Source organism: Mustela nivalis (genome assembly GCF_964662115.1).
Source record: "Mustela nivalis genome assembly, chromosome: 4".
Classification (NCBI taxonomy): domain Eukaryota; kingdom Metazoa; phylum Chordata; class Mammalia; order Carnivora; family Mustelidae; genus Mustela; species Mustela nivalis.
This window is the reverse complement of record NC_139023.1, coordinates 55,616,867-55,632,869: the sequence shown is the minus strand read 5'-3', so window position 1 is coordinate 55,632,869 and position 16,003 is coordinate 55,616,867. Positions and strand designations below refer to the sequence as shown.

The window sequence follows — 16,003 nt, the reverse complement described above, 5'->3', positions numbered from 1 at the left end:
CAAGTAGGCAGAGAGGCAGGCAGAGAGAGAGGAGGAAGCAGGCTCCCCACTGAGCAGAGAACCCAGTGCAGAGCTCAATCCCAGAACCCTGGGATCATGACCTGAGCCAAAGGTAGAGGCTTCAACCCACTGAGCCACCCAGGCACCCAATACAGCATGGTTTGAAAAGCAGTTTGGTTTATACTGACGTCTTATCAAGACTTGCAGGCATCTTCCCTAGAAGAGAACACTCACAATAACAAACTTGAAATGCTCACAAGTTTCTGTGAAAAATCTACTAAGGAACTGCTTGGCATGTCAGTGTGGTTGGTACAGACAAGAGAAGGATGTGTGTATTGACCCAGCCTCTGACGAGCTCACCATCATGAGGGCTGTGGCTCCTGTTCATCATTTCTGCCGCATGAGGGGTAGTAAAAGGGGCCAGACACACCCTCTTGCTTTGAAGAAATCCCCTGGGTGCGTCCACAGTTTGGCTGAGGACTGACGGCAAATCTCTGTGCACTCTCCAGAGGAAAATGGGAATCCACAACTGTCCAGAGAGGTGAGAGAAAAATCTTCCCTCAAAGAGACCAGGTGGGTAAAAGCTGACTGTGGTTGGCACTGTCCTGTACAAAGATACAGGCCCCAGCCAACCTCCCTCCAATTCCTTCTGCAGTGTATCCTCACACTTCTCTACTTGGCTTATCACTGGAAAGAAAAAGTGAGCTCAGAAAATAAGCTAATGTGTTTAAGAAAGACATAAGAATTAATAATACTATTATTATTACTGGCAAGCAAAAGAAACATTACCCCCCATCCCTGGCCAAATTCTCAAATAAATTCCAACATAGAAAATTGAGGTGCTGCTGCACTGGGGGAGCAGTGGTGCTGAGAGCACTCCCACACTCCTCCATCTCACCAACCAGGCCTTGACTCTTCATTGGAACCAGAGCCTCCCTAGAGAAGCAGCCACACAATCATAACTAAGCACCGGTAATGATCCCGACCACAGGCAACCGTTGTCTCACGGCCATGACTGCTCTCTCTCCAGTCCGTGTTTGCTCTCATCCCTCCCTACCTTAACACAGAACTCCCTAAAACTGCAGCAGGTAACCTGCCGTCAAGAACCCATGTGAAGCAACACTTTTCAAACTGTCCCTCTATAGCTGCCTCCCTCCCCTGTACCACACAGATGGACTGTTGGAAGTAAAAGACCATGAGCCCGACCCACTGGGTCCTCACTCCTCAATGTCTCCCGCCCCTCTTGTTACCATAGAACACTCTGACTGAGCTAACCAGCAACTCCTCTGACAGCCACTCCAACAGAAAGTAAGATTTTAAGGAACTGATCAAACTATTCAAAGTTTTATGTTACTATAAAAGTACAAAACCGTGTTCTTATACTGATTCTGATACTGATAATTCAGCCAAAGCTGAATTATTTCTTAATAATATTTCTTCCTTCCTAGTGAGAAATCTTGGAATTGCTCAGATGTACCAACTTCAGCAATGCAGAGGGAAAAGAGTGGCCTCCTGCCCTATCTGACTGGTCTTGCCAGACTGAGACAACCATGGGAAGTGTGCTTAGATCCAGTGCCGCTGTGGATACGCTGTCCCTAGGATGTGAGGTTTTCTGTGGCAAAGATGCAATGAATCGTCTTTTTCTTTGAATAGACTGTCATTTGTGTTTTTAAATAGGAGGGTTTTCTGAGAAATTAAAAGCTTTAAAAGGGTTGAAATTAAATAATTTGTCATGCTGAATGGAAAATATACTGCTCCTACTAGTACAATAAAACTGATGAGAACTAAAGGAGTAGGTAGAGATTAATTCCTTGAAAAAACTGACCTGGCTGGCACACAAGTGGAAATATGGTAAGTTTAACACACAGCAAAGTTAAGAAACACTGAATCATACTTACACTTAAAATACAAGTTTTAAAGCCTCTTCCTGGATAGGAATTCCTACTCCCAATATATTTAATTACATATGATCATATTATTTCCAATATTTTTTTTGAATTTTTTTTAAAGATTTATTTATTTGACAGAGAGAGATCACAAGTAGACAGAGAGGCAGACAGAGAGAGAGAGAGAGAGAGAGGGAAGCAGGCTCCCTGCTGAGCAGAGAGCCAGATGCGGGACTCGATCCCAGGACCCTGAGATCATGACCTGAGCCGAAGGCAGCGGCTTAACCCACTGAGCCACCCAGGCGCCCTTTTGAATTTTTTTAAAAGATTTTATTTATTTATTTGACAGAGGTAGAGATCACAAGTGGGCAGAGAGGCAGGCAGAGAGAGAGAGAGGAAGCAGGCTCCCTGCTGAGCAGAGAGCCCGACGCAGGGCTCAATCCCAGGGCTCAATCCCAGGACCCTGAGATCAAGACCCGAGCCGAAGGCAGAGGCTTTAACCGATGAGCTACCCAGGTGCCCCTATTTCCAATATTTTAAAAACTCAACTCAAGCTGTTGACAATTTACTTTCATATAATTAACATGTTAACATAACTTTCAAAATAATGTCTGGTAATAGAAAAAAAAATAGTACCTTTTCCAATTCTCTTGGTATTCGCATACAAGTGTATACTCTTTCTCTTCTTTCTGTATACTTGGCCTCATTATGTTCAAGGAAGTACCCTCTTGTTAGTTCAGCACTGAGGAACCTCAACAATGAAAGCTCTACAGGAAAAGAAAATGACACAAAACAAAAAGAACAGTATTTATCACGAAACTTACATGCTAGCTGGGGCTGTAGATAACACATATATAAAACAAAAAGAGAATAAAACAAAGCAATCTATAATTCTGTGCGGAGCACTAAACAGCTACATACAAATAATCAGCAAATGTTATTGACAAAATTGCTACTCTGTGTGGTATAAAGGGAAAATGCCACAGGAATATAAAAGGAATGATTACCATGAGCCAGAATAGTTACAAAACTGTACAAGAGCCCAGTCTTGGGCCTTATAGGTAATATAGGACCTGGACTGGTAGATATGAGGGAATAAAGATCAGGTATATATAAAATGGATAAATGTGTATGTCTGTACCTATATATATGATTCTACATATGCTAAAAGAGAGACAAGTCACCTGAACAGGCATTGCTCAGGTCCAAAAACCAACCTGGGTGAACTATACTGATATACTTCTTTCTTCAGCCTCAGAGATCCTGCATAAGTATCTAAATAATGACAGTTCCCTAGGTGAAGGCTTACCAACAGGATAATCATCATACTAAATCATACAAAGTAGAGCCTCAACAAGATCTGAAAGACTTCCCTTTCCTTGGATTTATCCCCCTTTTCTCTGTTTCTCCAAAACAAATTCACCCAGAATCATCTTGTCTCAAATGAAAATAAGGCCAAAGGAGGTTAAGTACTTTCCCCTAGGCTATAACTGGAGTTTTAGGGATAAGAAGCTGAAGCTCCAACCCCTTCGAAAATGTCACACTTCCCTGAGAGCCCACCTAACTGACTTTTCTGGAGCCCTGATTCCCATTACCTTCCTATTTTTACTCCCCAGGAGGCCAAGCCCTCTTCCAGAAGTCAGGATACCAAAGGTCTCAATTTGTCCTCTGCTCTGCTGGCCCTTATAGTCCTTTTACTAAATACAGTGTTGGTGTTCCCTCCAAAAAATGACCAAGAGGGAAAGTGGACTTCATTTATGAGTACTGACTCATGGAGGGCATCTTAGGTGAGTACCAGGATTTAAAGTCTGCAGGTATGGGGAAGAGTCTAGTGTCAGAAACACCCTTGAAAAGCCCTCAGGGAGACCTGGAAGGAGACTTACTACCTCCTGGTGGGCCTAAAACAGCTTACTTCCTCCAGCACTGAACAGATGGCTAGTTCTCTGAGCATCAGGCCAAATGGTCTACTCATGTAGAGAGGTTATATTACACAAAAAAACACACACATGCGTGCATACATTTCTTTAAATTCCAGATTTGTCATCTCTCTGGAGAGTTAGTGATACCATGAGAGTTATCTAGGGATTGAAACAGACGGAGAGAAAAGCAGACTTCCACCCACTCCAGACTCATGCTGGGCAGGCCGAATTATCAAATGCACTGAAAGCATCATGCTCTCGGTGCATTTATATGAGACTGACGCGCTACCTACTGCGCTAACGAGGCACCTTCTCGGTGCATTTATAGTTGAAGCCATGGACACCAGAGGTAAACTGTATTGTTTACATATTAACAGATATTCCCATTAGAAGGCCTCAGTATCACCAAATCCATACAGAGTACAATTTTTGATTGGGAAATTTCTAATATATTATAGTTGACTAGATCCAGAACATGATCTGCTGTATGAAGGGAAGAAAAAGAAAGCCTTCTGAGCTGCAAACAAGAAGAGCCAAACCAATGAAAGACAAAAATCATACTCTTGGGGCACCTGGGTGGCTCAGTTGGTTGTGTCTGACCTCGGGTCAGGTCATGATCTCGGGGTCCTGGGATGGAGTTCCACACAGAGCTCCCTGCTCAGCACGGAGTCCACTTGTCCCTCTTCCTCCCCCTCTGCCCAAGTCCCTGCTTGTGTTCTCTCTTTCGCAAATAAATAAAATTTTTTTAAAAAATGTGTGTGTGTATATATATATACATATATATATATATATATACATACACACACACACACACACACACACTCTTACTCAGTTTAGTCTTCTAATTAGAAAGCAAAGGGTGTGTGTGTGTGTGTGTTTAAGATTTTGTTTATTTACACAAGCCAGAGCATGAGTGCATTAGCACAGAGGCAAAGGGAGAAGCAGACTCCCCGCTGAGCAGGGAGGCTAGTATGCTAGTATGGGGGGGCTCCATCCCAGGACCCTGGGATCATGACCAGAGTCAAAGGCAGAAGCTTAACTGACTGAGCCACATAGGTACCCCAGAAAGCAAAGGAAGTTCTGATTAGTGTGTGTGTGTATATACATATATATATATGTATATACACACATATATGTATATATATAAAATAAATATCAATCCTTTCATGTAAAAATTAAGAAGTAGCAGGTGCATCTGAGGGCAGGAGAGACTTTCATGCTCACACTACTTTTCACTGACTGACTTACACTACTTCTCACTGACACCAGCAAGCCCCAAAGGTCACTTCACCATGATTCCTGTTCCACCCTCCAGCACAGGCGCTCCTCTCTCTAACTGCCCAACTTGTCAGACCTGGGTGTCTTTGGCAGCTCCTCACCTCCACTCGACCTGTAAGTGTTTGCTGGTTTGGTGTTCCAGTCACTGTGTCCTAACAAAGCACCAGTTACAGTGAAACCCTGGCCATCCTTGAAAGCTGTTATCTACTGGTGTGTCCTCTTCTCTTTTTCTTATTCTCCTTGAATAGTCTAAGGTTAAAGCCATCATCTGAACCCTGAAGTTACCATATCTGATCCCGGGAACCTGGACCCATATTTCCAGCTGCCTCCTGGGCAACTCCACCTGGCCCCCTACCCCTACCTTGAATTGGCAAATGGAGCTCAGGATCTTCACCCACAATCTACCCTCTGCAGCCCTGAATTTAGCTTGTGCACCACCATTGACAGAGCTCTATTTTAGAAGCTTGGGGCTACCCTCCTCTCACAAAGCCCCACTGCCTTGTCATCTGCGACATTTATTCACTTACCCCCTCTCTATATGTCACCCTAGTTTGGTCCTTCTCATCCCCCTCTAGTTCCCACCTAAGCTTCCTGACTCATGCCCTTTTTTCCAGTCTTTCCTCCCTTCAGTCCTAACCCTGCCAGGCAGCCAGAACCAACATGCTCACAGAACAGCTGCGGGCCTCCTTCAATGCTCTCTGCCACCTGCAGGCCAGGCCCTACACCTTCCTGGTGGTGACACCAGATCCCTTACAACTTGGCCCCTGGCTATGTTTTCAGTCATGCCTCACACCTGCCTCCGCTGAATCTTTAGGTCACAATTCTCTAGTTACACTACTTTACATTTCTTGCAAACAGGACAGTTGGTTGACACGGTTCATTGGCCCAAGAATTTCCTTCCAGTTTCCCTTAGGAGACCACACACAGATGCCTGCTCTGTGAAGCCATCCCAAGGTCTTCCGGACAGAAGGCAGCCTCTCCCCAACTCGGCTGGCATAGTGTCTGCCTGTTCTGGCACTTCTACCCACCACACTTTTTTGGGCCTGGTTTTGTCCTTTACTTTGCATCCTCAGGGTACAGCACGTCATATGTGTTCAACAAACGCTTGCTAAAAGACTATATATGCATCAGAGAAGGAGGAAAAAGTCACAGAGAGGAGAGCGGCAGAGAGAACAAAAACAGGATCAGAAATCAGAAGTGGCAAAAGCAGAGAGAACATCAGATTCTTGAGAAAACAGCCTGCGACCGAGACTGGGAGTGAGTAGCAAACGAGTGACAAACTATGGCGCCTCAACGGACGCAGCCCCTCCCGAAGAAAAGGAGCCTCTGGGCTGTGTGCATGTCTAAGTGACGGTAAAGGGTCACGCAACAGGTATCCGAACGTCCACACTAAAAGCACGGGGTGGGGGAGTGCCAGGCTGACAGGCACAGCCAGTGAGTGCCCTGGGGTACAGTACAAGGATGCCGGTGTGATCCACAGGAAGGGCAGGGAGGACGCTGGGCAGCCTGCTAGTATGTCAGCTGTGTTAAGGAAATACAGAAACAGGTTTTTATAGAATTTTAAACTTAAAGCAGCAAATTAAATCAAAAGATTGAGACAGCTATACCCTGTTTATTTAGAAAATTATCCTTCACATTGGCATCCTCCCTGATGATGCAGTTGACTGAGTTTTACCATAATAAGAGTTTTGTTATGATCTATCAGAAAAGCAGGGATTAGTAATCAGAAGAATGGGGTTCTGGCATCCTCTCTATCCCACATGAGTCCTGTGATCCTGCTCAAGTCATAGATCTCAGTTTCACGGGAGAGAAAACGGAGGCTTGGAGCAGTTTTAAAAAGCTGCCCAGGGTCCACGAAGGATGGCCAAGGGAGAGGATTTGTATGAAAGCACAAGACAACTGCAAAGCAGGACACAAGGTCTTAACTCCTTACTAGTAATTTCAGAGGCTCTGAGGTACTAATTCTACTTTGGGGGTTCCCTAGGGTTTACTGATGTTGCTTCTGCAATTCTGTTTTCAAAAATAAACAGTAATGTTGCAAATAAGTATAATCAACAAACTAACCTAATAACTAATTTTCTGTAAACAAGTCATATAATACAAACCTACAAAAGGTTCTTAACTATAATACAAATATAGAACGTGGTATGTGAGGATTCCACTTCTAGAAATGCAAGAATTTTAGTTATAAACGCCCATTTAAATTCCGCAATGGAAAATTTAGAAGTATGCACTTAAAAAATCAAAATGATAAAGACATGTTTTTTGTGCACAGCTCTCATAACTATGAGGCGTATTCTACTGTTAGGTCTACTTTGCAGATGAAAAAACCAAGGGACAGAGAGGCTAAGGAGGTTGCCAAGGTCACACAGGAAGAAAGCAGTAGAGCCATGATTCAAAATCAAGCAGTCTATCCTCAAGGCACTGGATCTGGCACTGGATTATTTTTTCAATTAAATTCAAGTTAGTTAACATACATTGTATTATTAGTCTCAGGGCCAGAATTCAGTGATTCATCAGCTGCATATAAAACCCAGTGCTCATTACATCACTTGTCCTCCTTACTGCCCCATCACCCAATTACCCATCCTCCCACCCACCTCCCCTCCAGCAACCCTGTTTGTTTCCTAGAGTTAAGAGTCTCTTATGGTTTGCCTCTCTCTCTTGTTTTTATCTTGTTTTATTTTTCCTTCCCTTCCCCTGTGTTCACCTGTTTGTTTCTTAAGTTCCACATATGAGTGAAATCATATGGTATTTGTCTATCTCTGATTTATTTCAATTAGCATAATACCCTCTTAGTTTCATCTACATCATGGCAAATGGCAAGATTTTGCCCTTTTTGGTGGCTGAGCAATATTCCATCTCTCTCTCTCTCACATTCACACACACACACACACACACACACACACACCTACCTCTTTATCTATTCACCTGTCAATGGACATCTGGGCTCCTTCCATACTTTGGCTACTGTGGACACTGCTGCTATCAACACTGGGGTATACGTGGCACTAGATTATTTTGCCTATCATTGTCTCAGCTGCTTTTGTAAACAGGTCACTATGTACTTTCTAGAAAACTAGGATCACCACCCCCCATCCTCCTCTTTCTCTGTGTTTCACATATAGCACCCTGGGTTTACTTCTATGAAGTTAACATTGTTAACTGGTTGGCTCCCGTACCAGCTCGTGAGCTGTTTGAAAGCAGGCACCACAAATCCTGATCTTCACAATGTCCAGCCCTCAGTGAGGCCTGAATCTGAGAGAAGTGCCTGCATACAATTAATACCACACTGATGGGCTAGGGAGTGGGTTTTTTTTAAAGATACATTAAAGCAATATTTACAAAAGAACCAAGCTTCAGGGGACAAAGTATTTTGAAAACTTTATCTTACCTTCTCCCCACTCCTGTAAAACTGGCCCTGCTTAAAGGATTAGGATACTTCCACTTTATTCCAAGAGGCAACTTAAAAAGGTCTTGCACCTAGTAGCTCATAAAATTCTCACAACAATTCTGAGAGCTAAAGAAAGCAGATAATGGCGTTCATGTTTTACAAATGAAGAAACTGAGGATCGTGGAGGTTAAGACACTTGTCCAAAGTCACTGAAAGGTCAAGATGCAAATTGGGAACAGAATCTGGATCTCTGACCTCCAAGTCCAGAGTTCTTTCTCCCCTACACCATAATTAGTATGCATCTACCCAACAATCACACAAGAGGAGATAACCTAGCCCTAATCTGACTTCAGCAGACCAGAAAGAACCCTTTGACTCAGACTAAAGGTGAAGGGGCTTATATTGCCCTGCAACCTGAGCTAGTAAGTTAGCCTTGCTGCTCTGTCGGCTGCTCCCACCTTCCCTAGCCATAGATACATTTTGTAGGATGCTGCTTAATCTTCTGTTCCAAAGTATAGCTGTGGTTCACTGTTTTTGTTCTTGTTGTTTTAGACATTGTTCTCTAACATTCTACAGGTTTGTCTGAACTTACTTGTCCTGTGATATTTGGGTATAGCTGCCTGGCTAATTACCTAAGAAGGATATATTGTTCTTTTACCTGTGGATGCCACCCCTCAAGCATTCTGCTAAGTCCACTTCAACTTCTTCCATACTGTGGTGGCATTTTATTCCTTCTTTGTAAAAGTGGCTCTATGTTTGTTATGCCAAACATCTGTCCTTATATTTTAAAAGCAAACTATTTTCCAAATAAAATAATCCAAATGTTTATTTTCCAAACACTGACTTAACTTTTCAGATGTCAACCAATTTTAGCTCATTTATCTAGTTCTTACCAAGAAGAAATGTCAGCATGTTTTTTAAAAATACTTATAACACAAACAAGTGCTTCTACATTAGAAGAACTAAGTTTTGCTACTTGTGAATATTTCACATAAGGAAAATAATACCAATCATACATCCAAATCAGTTCCTCTAGAGTTTTTTTTTTTTAAAGATTTTATTTATTTATTTGACAGACAGAGATCACAAGCAGGCAGAGGGCCGGCAGACAGAAAGGAGAAAGCAGGCTCCCCTTGGAGCAGAGAGCCCGATGTGGGGCTTGATCCCAGGACCCTGAGATCACGACCAGAGCCGAAGGCAGAGGCTTTAACCCACTGAGCCACCCAGGTACCCCTCCTCCAGAGTATTTTTAATCAATATTCATCTTTTACTGCAGAAATGCTCTGTGTTCAGTATCTTAAATTGAGAAAAGTACAGTATAAATTGCTTCCTTCTCAACCCTAAAAGGGGATTATGTTTAATTATCTTCTGGGATAGCTTGGTTTAGAAATAAGAAGCCAGGATATAAAAGCATTAATTAAAAGTAATGAGTAACCATAAATATGTTTAAATGTTAAGTAATATGTCTAAATATATCTTTCTTAAGATAGCACTGATCATTAAAAAATTGGAAAGTAATACTGGTTAACTGTTAGGAAAATATTATAAAACATGTAAATCTCCAGTCTTAAATAATGTAAAATGGTAATAAACTTTACTAACATTATGTAAAAATATGTAAGTTTGTTACACAAACACAGAGGTACATCTCTGTACAAGGCAAATTAGAAATCAATACAATAGTGATTCTATCCTCCTACGTCAAATAATGGTAAAGGTACCACTCAAGGTTTTAACACCCTCAAAATGCTTCTAAATAGTCTCATGTAGGTAGGTATAATATTCACGGATTTATACATTTATAGATGGAAAACAGGGACACAAGGAGTAGCAACTCTTTCCAAGGTTGCAGGGTTACAGGGTTAAGGATTAAAAATGGGATCAGAATGTCAATAATCTGACAGTCACTGCTATAGCCTTTCCAAAGACATGTTTCACCCAAGCATTCTTCAAACTGGGCAGCAAAAGAGCAGCAAGGGATAAATTTTGGAGGGTAAACTAGGATGAAGTTCAACATTTTAAAAAGCCAGAATACTGCCTGGTCAAAGACCAAAATGAATAATTCACCGCTTGTTTAATTTACATGTACTAGTTAAATAAAGCAAGTGAGAGTTTTAAGAGTAGAGTAATAGTGTGTCAAAGAATAAGTGGTTTTACCTTACCTATCTCAGGGTTGTGGTTACTCCATGTAACTTCCCAGTCAGTTTTACAGTTGTTACTTCTCACTGTAAGTGAGAAATTAATTGACTAAAGTATAATTTCAGAATAGCAGCCTTTAATCATCCATAGGATAAGTTTGGGGCCACAGGGCTAACCAGGTAACATATTCTATGGAGGATAAGGACCAATTAAATGAAAAAGTATTCTAATAAAAATAAATTAATTGTACTAAGAACTTAAAATTTCAATTACACAAAAAAATAGGGTATAGACAATATGAACAGTTAAAACCTTTGTCCCGCTCGAAGTCTTTTGTGGGAACTATAAAAAGGAGCTCAGTTGGCTTTTGGGGGTTTAGGCTTTCCTCCTGCCTCTGCTCATTTCCTCACAGAGGTAAAGCAAGGCGTCTAAAATGGGTAAAGAAAGAGAAAAGCAGCAAAAGAGATGGATAACAGGTGTAAGCTCTAGAAGTGGAGAGTCACCATTTAAACAAAAGGAAAAGCACAGGCCCCACAGCACTGATGAAATCAGACACAATACTGTTCACCCACAACCTCACTTTAAGCTCTTTTGTTTCACAAGCAACACCTATCCCTATGCATATTCCAACACCTACATATAGGTATTGTTTTATCCTCACTGGTAGGTAGGATGCTTATTTTACACCAATTCTTCTACTGTTAAGTCTTCACGGGTACTAGAGTCAACTTAGGTACTCAGATACTGAACCATTTAGTAGTGGAGTCACAACAGAGCCAAAGGAATTAGGCAAGTGGTCTAAGCAAGCACAGAGTCTAAGAGCAATTTAACAACCAAACCAAGCCAAGAACAGATTGCCTAATTCTTAGTTCAAAGTTGACCTGCTAGATGTAGATTCCTAAATGGGAACACAGTTATAGAGGAACTCTCCCCCTTAGAACTTTTACAGATAAGTAAAGTGGGGAACGAGTACAAAACTATGGTAATACATACTTGTGATCTGAGCTTACGTTAAAAAGGACAATAGAAGTTGGTAGTATTTTTTTTTAAAGATTTTAATTTATTTATTTGAGAGAGAGAAAGAAAGAGTGAGAGAGAGTGCATGAGAGGGGAAAAGGTCAGAGGGAGAAGCAGACTCCCAGTGGAGCTGGGAGCCCGATGCGGGACTTGATCCTGGGACTCCGGGATCATGACCTGAGCCAAAAGCAGTTGCTTAACCAACTGAGCCACTCAGGCACCCTATTTTTTTTTTTTTTTAAGATTTTATGGTAGTATATTTAAAAGTAGTAACAAAAAAAGATAGAAGAGATGGATCTGTAGTTCTGCACTCTACCCAAAGTCCAAGAACACTGACCACATAAGGCAACAGTGGAATATACAACGAACGCTCTGAGGAAGAAAAGAGGTATGATGAGTGGTGTATCCAGTTCGCACCATGTTAAGGTGTAAGTACTAGTACCACAGTTTCAACCCACCGCCAGGCTACATGTAAGTCAAAGTCAGAGTTTAGAGAAGCAAGTGATTTAAAGAGTTTGAAATGAGAAACAAAACGAAAGCTTACACTTGATGTAGATACACGTACATGGTATACGTAATGGCTCATACACAAATGAATATTTATATGTATCTTCTAAACATATAAAGGGGCAAAAATAAGTATAAAACAAAAATATTAACCTCAAATACTATGTTTTGAATTATTTTACTTAGATGGGGAAGGTGTGGAGAAGCACCTGGTTTGTATATTCATTCATGGAATCCTAGGTTGTCGGGACAGGCCAACAAACATCTATAAGACCCTAAATTCCTCAGGAGAAAGGATAACAGGACTTTTGAACTAACTGATGGTTAAGTCACCAAGATGCTAAGATTATGACTTTCAAAGGGGAAAAACAAAGGTTGCCCTAAACTGGAGAGGAGGACTAAAGTATCAGAGGCGGCACGAGAATTAAAAAAAATGTACAGGTATGTATGGTGATGATGGTAGCCACACTTTGGTGAGCACAGCATAACCTAGAGATGTTGAATCACTCTGCTGTACACCTGAAACTAATGCAACACTGTGTGTCAACTACACACACAAAGAATTTTTTTAATGGACAATTAATACCTTAAGTATAAGCACAGAGCCTTGGAAGACATTTGATTCAGGGAGAAATGCTTCCCACATGACACTAGGTGGTGCCACTCAAAGGCCCTCCTGCCCAGGCCAGCCCCTAGGGAACAGTTTTCTAAACTCTGCTCTAGGGAGGAGGAAAAGGTTACAGAGCAGTATAAAGGGGAAATGCTAGAACAGCAAGGTGAAGCACAGCCGCTTAGCAGCTTGTGTGTTTAAGAATGGCTGAAAGAGTTCTAATCTCCAACCAATGTGGCATCAGAGTTAGAGGGTGGATACCAGCAGGGGCAAGAGCTATGTGACTAGCAGAGCAGACACACCTGGGGCCCACATGGTACAACACTGGCTGGTAACCCCAGCTGAAATATTCCTGGGATTCTTACCTAAGTCTTGATACCCAAGAGCTGCCACGGTCATCTCTCCTCACACAAGACTGATGGAATCAGGGAAACAATGAGAGCCACCCCAACAACTAAAGCTAGAAGTGTCTCCCGGATACAAACTTTCTGCAACTAGAATAAAAGTCCAACTTCCAACAGCTTAGGTAAACCACGCTCACAAACTCATGTTGATGAAGAACGCATGCATGGTGTGAAGTCTGAGGAGGTCCATGGTACCAGATACTCAGACCCATCTCGGGAAGGGCCGGGCAAGGGGTGCTGGGGTTATTCCAAAATCCTAACATTTGTGCTCATCAAAAGGCTCCTGACTACTTCATTTTCTGTGTATGCAAACAACAACCAAAAAGGCTTTTATAATATCAGCTTTCCTGAAACTCAGAAATATTTTAAAGCCATTGTAATGAAACCGGGCCACCCTTGTTTCCATTTGCATCAGAGTGTCTTTAAGGTTGAAGTCTAAGTCAGTAAACAGTCGGCTGAGAGATTTAATACTGTCTTACTTAGATCCTGCCAGTTAAGAAAGTAAATACTCTTGAAAGCAAGTATTTAACTGACAAGTAAACCAAAGAGAGTTGAGCATTTTTAAGTGGTTAACTGAAACAGACTGAAAAAGACACAGTCCGTACTTAATTTTTCAAAGATACAGACCTCTTCAAAATCTAACCTATGTCTATTTCTGAGAATTAGCAAGTCACAGGATCTCACATGACCAACCTTCTGTGTTTAGGTACTCCTACATTTTCAATATTCAAGTACAATCAATGATACTGTAAGCCTTAGGAGTTAACATTCATTTGCAGGAACTGAAGGAAATAACAGCTAATGGAGCCCCTACTGCCCACCAGAAGCAATTCTGGGGGAAGAAATTTAATGGAGTTATAGCTCAGCTGCCGTTTAAAACAAAATTACATAAAAATGTAAATGTGATCACTATACTCAATGAAACATGTATCTCAAAATCTTTTTAAGCCTAATATACAACTTCAGGACGAATACAAATGCAACTTAAATTTTAAAAAGGGGATCCCACATGTAAAAAAAAATAATATTCTACCAACAGGCTTAAAATTGGTCGTTGAGAGTAGGATTCACAAAGGCATCTTTTCCTAGACAACCGTTATTAATTAATTAATTAATTTATTTATTTATTTTCTTTTTTAAGAGGCTTACGTTTCCGTTTAGGAAAAGTTCACAGGTAATGTTTTGAAGTGATGTTTCTACGTGTTTCTGTTCTGGGCAAAGTACTGAACTTCATGGTCATTAGCACATTGATAGCTGCGGCTGAGGAACACATATTTATTTGGAGGGCAAGTTAACAGGTTTCTATGGCTCAAGTTCGCTTAAAACACACAATGAAAAAGTCACCTTGGCACAAAAGTAATTAAGAAATCAGCCTTGAGCTTCTCAGTCTGGGGCTCCCTGCGACGTAGGAGGTGCTCGCCAACGACACCGGGCGTGAGCAGAGCGCGGGGGTCTTTCTGAAGGACCTTTCAAGAGCGGTCAGCCGACCCGGGACGAACTTCCCGGACCGCCGCGCGGTCCCTCGGACACACCTGGCCCGGCGTGTGCCGCGGGGACCCGGGTGCCGCGCGCCGACCCCGCCCGACGAGCTGTCAGCGGCTGCCGAGCCATGGAGCTCCAGGAGCCGCCGCGGCTCGCGCCCCCACAGCCCGGGTTGGCCCCGGAGGCAGCTGCGGCCGCGGGGCAGGGGCACGGGATCGCACGACGCTCCCCACCGCCCTAGGCGCCCTCTGCGCGGCCTAGCGCCGCCCGCCCGCTCGCCTCACCTGCGCGGCTGCGGCGCCGCTCCCGCCGCCGGTCGCTCTCATAAAAGCCCAGCGTCTCCGTGTGCTGAGGCGCCGGCGGGGGCCCGTGGCCGCCGCCGCCGCCGCCTCCCGGCTGCTCCGCCTCACCGCGGCCGTCCCGCTCCGGACCGTCCGCGCCGCCGCCACCGCTGCCTTCTCCCGGGGCGGCCGTATCGCCGACGCCCGCCATGTTCCGAGCACAACAAACTGTCCCCGCCGCCTCCCTCCAGCCTCCGACCCGGCCTCCGCCTCCGGCCGGCCCCCTCCCAGCCTCGCCCCGCCCCTCGCCGGAGCCCGGGCCGCTGCCGCTACCGCCGCCGCCGCCATCCGCGGCTCGCCGGCCGGCGCGCACCATTGGCGTCAGCGGCGCGTGGGAGGCCGCCGCCGCCGTCGCCACGGCCGCCGCCATCTTCTTCCTGCCTTCAGCGTGGCGCGCGGTAACTTCCCGCGCTGCGGCGGGCTCTGCTGTCCGGGACACCGCGCCAGGCTCCATGCAGCCAGGCCGCGCGTCCGGGAACAGCGGCCGCCTCCGGGGCTGGGGTCGGGGGCCGGGAGGTAGCGGGCTGGGCGCGGAGGCGGACAGAGGGTCGGCAGAGGAGTCCCGGGGCGGCGGTCGCTCTATCCGCTGCCCGCCGTCTGCGAGGTGTCCGGCCGCACGCCCGGGGCCTCTTTTGCAGGCTCGGTGCCCGAAGTGCGCCGGCGCCGCCTGCCTGGTCTTGGCACCGCCCGCGCGGCAGCGAGAGCCCGGCTCCAGATCCCCGACCCCCGCGAGCCCTGGTTCCATGCGTCCGCTATTTGGGCTCCATCTCTTCTGCATATTTATGATCGCCCGTCACATTCCCTGGCTTCTGAGTTTCCGTTGACAGTTTCCAAAACACTCGGGCAAGAAGGAGCTTTGGGGATGCCGCCCTACAGGTGGGGGCGCGGAGGGGAAGTGCCTCATGCGCTTCAGGCACCCCCGGACGGAATTAGGGTTGGGGTACGGCCCTTGGCCGCCCCGGTGTCCCTGCTCCATCACCTGGGCGGCCGCTTTACTGGGCGGTGCTTTGCGGCTCTCTGGGGAGT

At 44.5% G+C, this 16,003-nt stretch overlaps 1 protein-coding gene across 1 annotated transcript in view; it reads right to left on the bottom strand.

Moving 5' to 3' along the window:
• Positions 1-15,885, bottom strand: part of TAPT1 (transmembrane anterior posterior transformation 1) — a 59,167-nt gene extending 43,282 nt beyond the window's left edge. The window contains exons 1-2 of the mRNA XM_082727809.1: positions 14,921-15,885; positions 2,523-2,653 (exon numbers count right to left, since the gene is read on the bottom strand). Of these exons, the coding sequence (XP_082583935.1) occupies positions 2,523-2,653; positions 14,921-15,755 (966 nt within the window). The 5' untranslated portion in view covers positions 15,756-15,885. The remainder of the gene's footprint in view (positions 1-2,522; positions 2,654-14,920) is intronic.
• Positions 15,886-16,003: the final 118 nt, after the last annotated feature.